This window comes from Gopherus flavomarginatus, chromosome 11, assembly GCF_025201925.1.
Source record: "Gopherus flavomarginatus isolate rGopFla2 chromosome 11, rGopFla2.mat.asm, whole genome shotgun sequence".
Classification (NCBI taxonomy): Eukaryota; Metazoa; Chordata; order Testudines; family Testudinidae; genus Gopherus; species Gopherus flavomarginatus.
The window spans coordinates 12,328,233-12,337,288 of NC_066627.1; the positions used below are offsets into that span (position 1 = coordinate 12,328,233).

General features: G+C 43.2%; 1 protein-coding gene across 1 annotated transcript in view; it reads left to right on the forward strand.

Moving 5' to 3' along the window:
* LOC127031290 (cytosolic phospholipase A2 gamma-like) overlaps positions 1-5,403 on the forward strand; it is a 51,346-nt gene extending 45,943 nt beyond the window's left edge. Inside the window, exons 5-6 of the mRNA XM_050918039.1 lie at positions 2,764-2,932; positions 4,897-5,403. Coding sequence (XP_050773996.1) covers positions 2,764-2,932; positions 4,897-5,069 — 342 coding nt within the window. The 3' untranslated portion in view covers positions 5,070-5,403. The remainder of the gene's footprint in view (positions 1-2,763; positions 2,933-4,896) is intronic.
* The last annotated feature ends 3,653 nt before the right edge of the window (positions 5,404-9,056 follow it).

Below are 9,056 nucleotides of genomic sequence, written 5' to 3' on the forward strand. Positions count from 1 at the left end.
GTAAATACATCACACAGAAACATGAGAAAGGTTGTCTTCCTATACAGTATTTTTAAGGTTGGAAGAATTACATTTTTATTTTTAAATTATGACAGACAATGTCAATGCTTACTGTAAGCATTCTGGGGTTTTTTATTTAAATTTTCAGTTGCATGAAAATATAGATTTTAAGCATTTTTAATTCTTATCAATTTAAATCCTAGCAGCTGATGAAAATTGAGGATAATCAAATGAATATTTAATGACAGTAGACACAAAGATTCAAAAATTTAAATCTTTAAAAACCATTAAAACACAAATTGTCAACATCATATGTCAAAATATACAACAATATCCTTAAATCAACAAATCATGCCGATTTTTAATATTCATTAGTCTATTTTATAACTACTCTAATTTAAATTCTCAGGAAGCATTTTTCTTATTTTGCTTACCAGTAAATTTTGATTATCAGTGGAAACAGTTTTTTTATTGGTTTATATAGGGCAGGGGTCACCAACCTCTGGCATGTGACTCATCAGGGTAAGCACCCTGGCAGGCTGGGACAGTTTGTTTAGCTGCCGTGACAGCAGGTTTGGCCGATCGCGGTTCCCACTGTCTGCAGTTTGCCACTCCAGGCCCATGGGGGTTGCGGGAAGAGGCACGGGCCAAGGGATGTGCTGGCTGTGCCTTCCTGCTGCCCCCTTTGCCCTGGAGCAGTCAACTGTGGGTAGTAGGAGTCATGTCCCCACCCAGGGGAACCCCCACCCACTATCCACACCTTGCCTCAGTCTTGGGTTAATGCCAGTCACCATCTAGCCCCCACTCACTGGAGCATACTGCAGTGTAAAAGCCACTCATCACAGGCAAAGGGGGGTTGGACTGGTTACCTCTGCCTACCCTGGGCTGCACCCTTGCACCCTAGTACCTTTCGGCATTTGACAAGGCCACAGACTGGGGCTTTTCCAGGTGGGAGCTCCCAGCTCCCTTGCCTTATTCCCCAGCTCTGATCCTCTCAGATATCCTGTTCAGCCTGTCTGCTCCTGGTCCACTGCCCTCTTATAAGGGCCAGCTGGGCCCTGGTTAGGGAGTAGCCATAGCTGAGTCTGCTTCTTCATTCAGCATTCCGCAGCCACAGCCCTCTCCTGGGCTATTTTAAGCCCTTTAAGGCCAGAGCGGGTGATCACCCCACTACAGCCTATAATGATGCCCCGTAAATGGCAGGAAGGAGAAAGTGGTGGTTGTACTGTATAATGGCCAGTGGGTGGAAAGATCAAGTATAAAAGAACTATATTGTATAATGGGCACTAGGGGCAGCAGAGGGCGAGAGGTGAGGAAAGGGCAGCCATACTGTAAAATGGGCACTAAAGGAAGCAGAAGGTGAGGGGTAGCTCTACTTTATAAGGGCACAAGATACAGACACTTTACCAAAACACAGTTGCAATGAATATTATTTATTAATCCTGACACTGATAAGGGGCAGATTCTAATCTCTTAGTATGATAATTTTGTTTTTGGTTACATTCCCTTAGCTGCTCTTGACTCTACTGAGCTGGTGAAGGATAAAGTCATCTCCTTGGTAGATGCTGGAATAGCCATAAACTGTGCTTTCCCTCTGGTTCTCCACCCGGAAAGGAAAGTGAAACTGATTCTCTCCTTTGACTATGGCCCTTTTGAACCATTTAAGGTAACTCCTATCATAGTTACATTTTTACAGTGATTCAAATTAGTAATGAGGGCCCATTGTGCCAGGTGATATTTGAACACAGAAAAATACTTTGTCCCTGACCCCAAGTGATAAACATCAAACAAAGAAATTTACAATCTTTAAAAAACAATCAAGCAGTATTTTCCTTACTTTATTTCTGGAAAACAGTTCAGGACAGGAAGGGAGCAAAAAATCCCATCCCCTTCTATCCTGCTGGGGGAATGTTTAGTGGAAAGAATCCTACCATTCAAGTAGCAAGTTGGTTAGTTGACTTGAGTCAACACTAATATTTTTGTGAGGTGTCCCAGGGCCCAATGGATCTCTGCAAGGGGAGATTTTCAATGCACAATGCACAGTTTGGTGCCTTAATCAATGGAAGTTGGACAAAAAATTCCCATGTGTGCCTTAGAAAAAGTACCCCATAGTGATCTCAAGGAAGGAAATCTGTTTTTCATTTTAACTGAAAGATGAACTTTTGGTAGCCTTGAGCTTTCATGTGTCAAGTACTGGGGACGAATGTTGACACGTACAGGAAAATGTCTCCTACTGAACCAAGGTGGGTGAGGTAATTTCTTTTATTGGACCTACTAGCATTGGTGCAAGAGACAAGCTTTTGAGCTTACAGGGAGCTCTCTTTCGGGTCCTACTGAACCACTTCTGTCTATCCCTGTTGAACAGCTATTGGCTGCTGCGAACCTTCTAGCTCTGTTCTTGTGTACTGGACTCAATGTGCTATGTTTGATCTATGCTTATGGCTGTGAGCTGAGATATTTAAAGGCACTTAAGTGTGTTAAGCCAACCCATATTGACTTTTCCATGGAGGTAAATTCTTGCTCCTTTAAGCTTCTTTGGAAATCCCAGCTATGGGGTCTCTTTACTGACAGTCATGTGTTTTTACACAAATATTCTTCCTATCCCAAGAGCAGAGGGTCTGGTTTCCACTGGAGGTTTTCTGCTTAGTCAATTAGTAGAGGACTCAGAGAGAAAGTCTGATTTTGAGTTCTCTGTTTTGAGCTATCTGGTCTTGTGGGCAGCAGTTCTTTTAAATAAAATAATCATGATTCCCTCACTTACAGGCCCTCAAGCAAACTGCCAAATACTGTAAGGAAAACTGCATCCCATTTCCTGAGATAGACGAGAAATTGCTCCTAGAGCCAGATAACCCCTCCGACTGCTACATCTTCAGAGGAGAGGGTGCTCCAACCGTCATGCACTTCCCACTTTTCAACAGAGTGAATTGCCCGGGTAACTTTCATGTCGCCTATTTTCTAAAATGCTACTGACCTTTCTCTCATTTCACTTACACTGATGACTTAAATACAGATGAGTCTGGTTTGCTCTGAGGTAAGGTAGCAAAGGGGCATAGGGATTGAGATAAAATGTCAGATTGATCTAGTCCCGTGTCCTATGTTAGTGGGTATCTGGTGATAGAAGTTTAAGAGGAAGTTTAGAGAAATCACAGATTAGGTAGTTATAGAGTTATCTGCCATAAGCGATGTTTGTCAGTAGCATCTATGTTGGTTTTTCTCCCCTCTCATTTGTAAACATTTTGCACCCAATTTTCAAATGTATTTAGGTGTCTACAGATGCAGATAGGCATCTAGTGGGATTTATAAAGTGCCTAAGTGAATTAGATACCTAATCTACTCAGCTGCTTTTGAAAATCTCACCAGTCACCTATCTGTATCTTTCCGCATCTCCATCCGTTTCAAAATCTAGCCTATATCCCTTCCATTTTTTAAACTAATTTAAATGTGAATCTTGAAAATATCCATAAATAACCATGTGTTTTGAATCCTACTATGCTCTTGGCTTTAATGTTGTGTGCAGTGAGTCTCATAGGTGCGTGTGTGTGTGTGTGTAAATAAAAGTTTTTGCTCTTATGATTTTCACATTTGCAGTTTTTCAGTTTCACCAAATGACTCTTTGAGCTCAGAATCAGGCAACTTCTTTCTTTAGCACTAGTCAAGCCACAGAGGCAAATCTTCGCTCTGTTACACAAGTGAGGTTGAAGGAATAAATGTAGATTTATGCTAGTGCAATGAAGAGATGAGTCTGGCACATAAGGACAAATTCAGAGAGGAATGGAAAGGAGTCTAGAAGTTGGAAAACCTTTAACCTTCTCTCAGCTGTCTGGGCATGTGTTACACTAGCTCAGACACCCAGACATTCTGCACAAATTCTATTTTTCCTGATTTTTGATTCACTGTGAATGCAGAGTGTCATGACGTTAAATGATCTGTTCCTATAATGATGGGAGTCTTATAAGAACTCAGCAGTAATATTTTTAAAGGAGTCTAATGGATGTAGGCACCCAAATGCCATTGTTTTCATTGAAATCCCTAGATAGGTAGAGGCATAGGTTGTACTCTATGTTAATTTACCTTAGTGCAAATGAAAGCAGAATCTGCTCCTTGTTTTTTCACAAACATGCTACATATGGGACACTACAGAGAAAAGCAAGAAGGGAAAAGAATAGCTGGGGGAGAGGTAGAAATCAGGGAAAATAGGAGAATGAATTTGATAGAATTAAAGGAAAGTCTCTGAGTCTGTAGACAACCTAATTCAATAGCTCTGAGAAGTGCACAGGAGCAGCGCGAGTGTTTTTGGCACCCTAGGTGCAGGGCCGGCTCAGCAGTCCCACAGCTCCGGTGGACCTCCCGCAGGCGTCCCTGCAGACGGTCCGCTAGTCCCTCGGCTTCGGTGGACCTGCTGCAGTTGTGCCTGCTGATGCTCCACCGGAGCCGCGGGACCAGCAGACCATCTGCAGACATGCCTGCAGGAGGTCCACCGGAGCAGTCTGCTGCCATTCCAAATCCTGGTGCCCTAGGCGACCGCCTAGGTCGCCTAAATGGAAGCGCCGGCTCTGGAAGTGCAAAGTATCCATTTCAGTTCAGGAGGTTGTTGACTCTCAACCCCTAAAGATGAGATTTCAACTATATTAACTATGTCACTGCTCATCGCTGTAGATAAAACATCCAGATGCTTTGGGATTGAGAGTAGAGCATTTGTGGAATCCTTTCCCCCATACATGAGCCTCCTTTGATTCTTCTCCTTAAGTCTCAGAAGAAAGATATTCCTCTCACGACGGCCTAGGGACCCAAGAATGCAATCATAATAATAGTTCTAGCTGTTATTGACACTACATTTGTTATATCAATATCCTCATCCTAAAAATGTATTCACACCTTTTCACTCTTTGCTTTCAGCCTATGTGACAGAATGGAGGATTAGATTCACCATGCTTCGCTTTCTCTACCATGTGGGAGACATCACCAAATTCCTTCAATCAGCCAGACTAAATGTATTGAACAATAAAGACAAGATCCTACAAGAGATCAAATACATTGTGGCTCACTCCAGCAAGGAGGCAAGCTTTTAAGAAGACTTTTTCATCTATGCTTTGCATACGTTAAAGCCACCCAGTAGATTTTGCGAACTACAGAATTGTCATTTGGCTGGAAAATATCATCATTTGGAATCACAGTGGGGAGAGGCGTCTCGGTTTCTACTGTGAAAGCACTAGTACCTAGTTCTTGAGTTAGCCCTGTCACTTGACTGCACTTTACTTCAGCAATTCTGATTCTGCGCATGAGTCAAAGAAAAATTCTCTCTTGGTATTCTTTGCTTGCTGTTTTGAATTATTGCTCAATCTGTCTCTGCTCTGTTTGATACCAGATGCCTTTGTCTCCTGATGCACAGTTCATGTTCAATCAATAAAGCCTATAAAATAGCATCATTTGCACACAGTGCCTCCAGCCTAGAAATAGCCTGCAAAAGCACAAGCACATAAGATCTGTGGTAAAAGCCATCTGCCCTCTCTCCCTGTAGTGACTAGATGACATAGAATTTATGAGTAAGGCTGTAATTTAGTTACAAGTATTTTTAGTAAAATCATGGACAGGTCATGGACAATAAAGAAAAATTTATTTTTCTTGTCCATGACTTGCCCATGACTTGTACTTGTACCCATGTCCATGACTTGGGTGACCTGTCCATGACTTGTACTTGTACCCATGACTAAATCTTAGGGACTTTGGCGGCCTCTGGGGCACTGTTGCTGCTGTTGCTCTGGGGGTGGGGGAGTGGTGCCCCACTGCTGCTCGGAGGGAAGGCCTAGGGCCTAGCTGTGACCCTGGGGCAGAGCCTGAGACTGGTGCTGTTCAGGCAGCTCCTGGGAGCAAGTGCCTGGGGCCTCCCGATTAGTGGCCAGTGCGGCTGACTCCGACTCCACCCAAGCAGCTATCCCCTGGGGCTGCCCTAGCAAAAGCCAGTGTGACTGGCCCCAGAGCTGCCCCACCTGCTCAGGCAGCCCTGAGGTCAGTCATACTGACCGCTGTAGAAGTCAGAGAGGTCCTGGAAAATCATGAAATCTGTGACTTCTGTGACCTCCACGAAAGACTCCCAATTTTAACAATGAATCTTCTGCAAACTTTCAGAGGTGGGAGCTGGTACTTCAGTGCCGGCAGTATGGCACGTGTTTACAGATCAGGCATTCCTGGGTTCAGTCCATCTGGAGATGGCATTGTTAAAATGTAGAGCTTTCAGATTCACCCCATGAGGTGAATGAATTCTGTTTGAAATGCCAATGAATAAAGATCCTGGATTATTCTCAAGAACTTTTCACTTCATATTATTGTAAACCGAGTGTTCTCAAACTGGGGGTCATGACCCCTTACTGCAGAAATTTCGGCTTTTACAGTGTTTAGGCTATGATAGTATTAAGGTTGGAGGATCTCATTGTTTCCTCTACCTCATACTTCCTCTGCCCTGACTCCATCTCTTCCCTCATCTGAGGGCTCAGACCTCACTGGGCAAACAGACAGCATCTCCAGCAACTCTTGGTTCCCAGAAGCACAAGAGAGATAAACTTATTTTTCTCCTGTGTAGGGCATACCTGCAGCCGAGCACTGCTCCTTTGCCAATCGTGTGACATGGGGCCGCTGTCTGCAGCCCTGGCCCATCCCAGCTGCCTCTTCTAAGCACCCATGGAGAAGGCTCTGGTTATGGGTGACCTAACACAGCCCCTTGCAGTCTGGTCAAGGCCAGCTGCCTCTCCTAACTGCCCATGGAGATGGCTATGGTTGCTCCTGGGATCCTCATTTTATCAGGCCTGTGGTAAACACGGCACCAGAGTCTCCTGCACTTCTGACTTCTGTGATTAATCTGTAATCAGGAAAGTGGCATCATTAAATGCAGTGGAGGTGCTGGTGTGAATAAGGGCTGCTGCAGTGAGGCAACTGAGCCAGAGTCGTGGACCTAACAGTGCTACATTTCAGCCATTCAGAGTAATCAGTTCATCCTGTGTTTGCACAGCACTTAGCACAACCGGCTTCTGGCCCATGACTGGGGATCTTATCTGATTGCACAATGCAAATAATAAATTGTATTTGTATTGTCAGCAGTAAAGTTAGCAGGGATGCTTTTGTCGCTGTAGAAAGTTTTAATCAAAATTTCAACTTTTGATCCAAAAATTATATTGTTTTCTCCTGAAAACTAAAAAAACAATAACCAATACTAAACAAAATATAATCAATGGTTGGAAAGACAGAAAAACTTTAGCTGAAAATGTACATATCTGTTCATTACCAGAAGTTAATCATAGAATCATGGAATATCAGGGTTGGAAGGGACCTCAGGAGGTCATCTAGTCCAACTCCCCTCTCAAAGCAGGACCAATTCCCAACTAAATCATCCCAGCCAGGACTTAGGAAACCTCTAAGGAAGGAGATTCCACCACCTCCCTAGGTAACCCATTCCAGTGCTTCACCACCCTCCTAGTGAAAAAGTTTTTCCTAATATCCAACCTAAACCTCCCCCACTTCAACTTAAGGCCATTACTTCTTGTTCTCTCATCTGGTACCACTGAGAACAGTCTAGATCCATCCACTTTACATGGGGGTAGATGGTTACACAATTTGGAAAGCTGGACAAACTCAAGCCTTGACTTCTAATAGATGCTACAGTGATGAGCACGACATAAGCTCCCATGGAGAATTGTATAAAGATTAGAATCTGTTACTTAATGCAAAATAAGGTGGGCCTGGGACAAATTAAAAATCTAAATGGGAAAAAAAATAACGATTGGTAGCCATGGATGCCAGGAGCAAAAATCAATGCTAATCAGGAGCAGTAGGGGGCATAGTGCTTACCTAGAACTCCAAGATCTTTGCAGCTTGAAGTGATGACTCCTCTCATTTTTCAGAGTTTGATGAGCAGGATTCAGGTGCCAGAGCTCAGATTTAACTCTGAGTTTTCTTCACAGCTTGCATTGTTGTGCTAAAGAGCCCCATGTGCTGGAAGCTGAGATGGATCACACAAAAATTACCCTGTTCTGTTCATTCCCTCTGAAGCCCCTGACATTGCCTACTGTCGAGAAGACAGATACTGAGCTAGATGGACCATTGGTCTGATGCAGTATGGCTGGTTTAATGACGAGCACAAGCCACAATTTCATGTGGTGGTGCATGTTCCTTATGAAATGGAAATGCTTGCTCAGGTCTGTACCTTTTCAGGAGAAGGCTATGTCTCCTCTGACAGTGCTTGTCAAAGAGATTTAAATGGCTGAGTCTGGAGACTCATTGCTGTATCCTCTGTGTTGATGGCACAGACCTCAGCCCTGATGCAGACAACTTTCTAAATCACATGAGATCTCCCTGATTACACCTCATGACTGGGGCTGGTCACAAAGTTTTCATGATATCTTTTTCTAAAAGACATTTGAGATCTTAACTAAAGAACAATTTCATATAAAATGTCAGGTTTCCTCAAAAAGATTTTTGATTTTTTTATTGGAAAAGCTGGGGGGAAAAAGAGTCTGAAAATTAGTTTTTCAACTAATGATTGGTGGGTTAAATATGTTTTCAGCTAAAGTTTTTTTTTTCATTTTCATACCAATGGGGTTTTGCTGTTGATTTTGTTTTTTCAGTTTTCAGCAGAAACAAATATTATTTTTTGATCAAAGGTTGAAATTTTAATGAAAATGTTCTATGGGACAAAAGAATCCCTGCTAGTTTTACTGCTGACATTACAAATATAATTTACTGTTTGCATTGTACAATCAGCCAAGGTCCCCAATCATGGCCCAGGACCCTGTTGCTCCAGGTGTTGTACAACCACAAGATGAGCTGGTTGCTCTGCACAGCTGAAATGTAACACTGAGCCCTTTCACATCCCAGTCCAGGCTGGCCAGCCTCACTTCAGAAATCCTTATTTACACGAGCACCTCCACTGCATTTAAAGGTACCGTTTTCCTGAGCATGGGTTACTCACAGGAGTCAGGAGCGTAGGAGAGGCTGGTGCCATATGTAGCTACCTCTGTTTGGATAATTGCTTTTTTCCCAATTTCTGTAAAGTTCCAGAGGGTCTC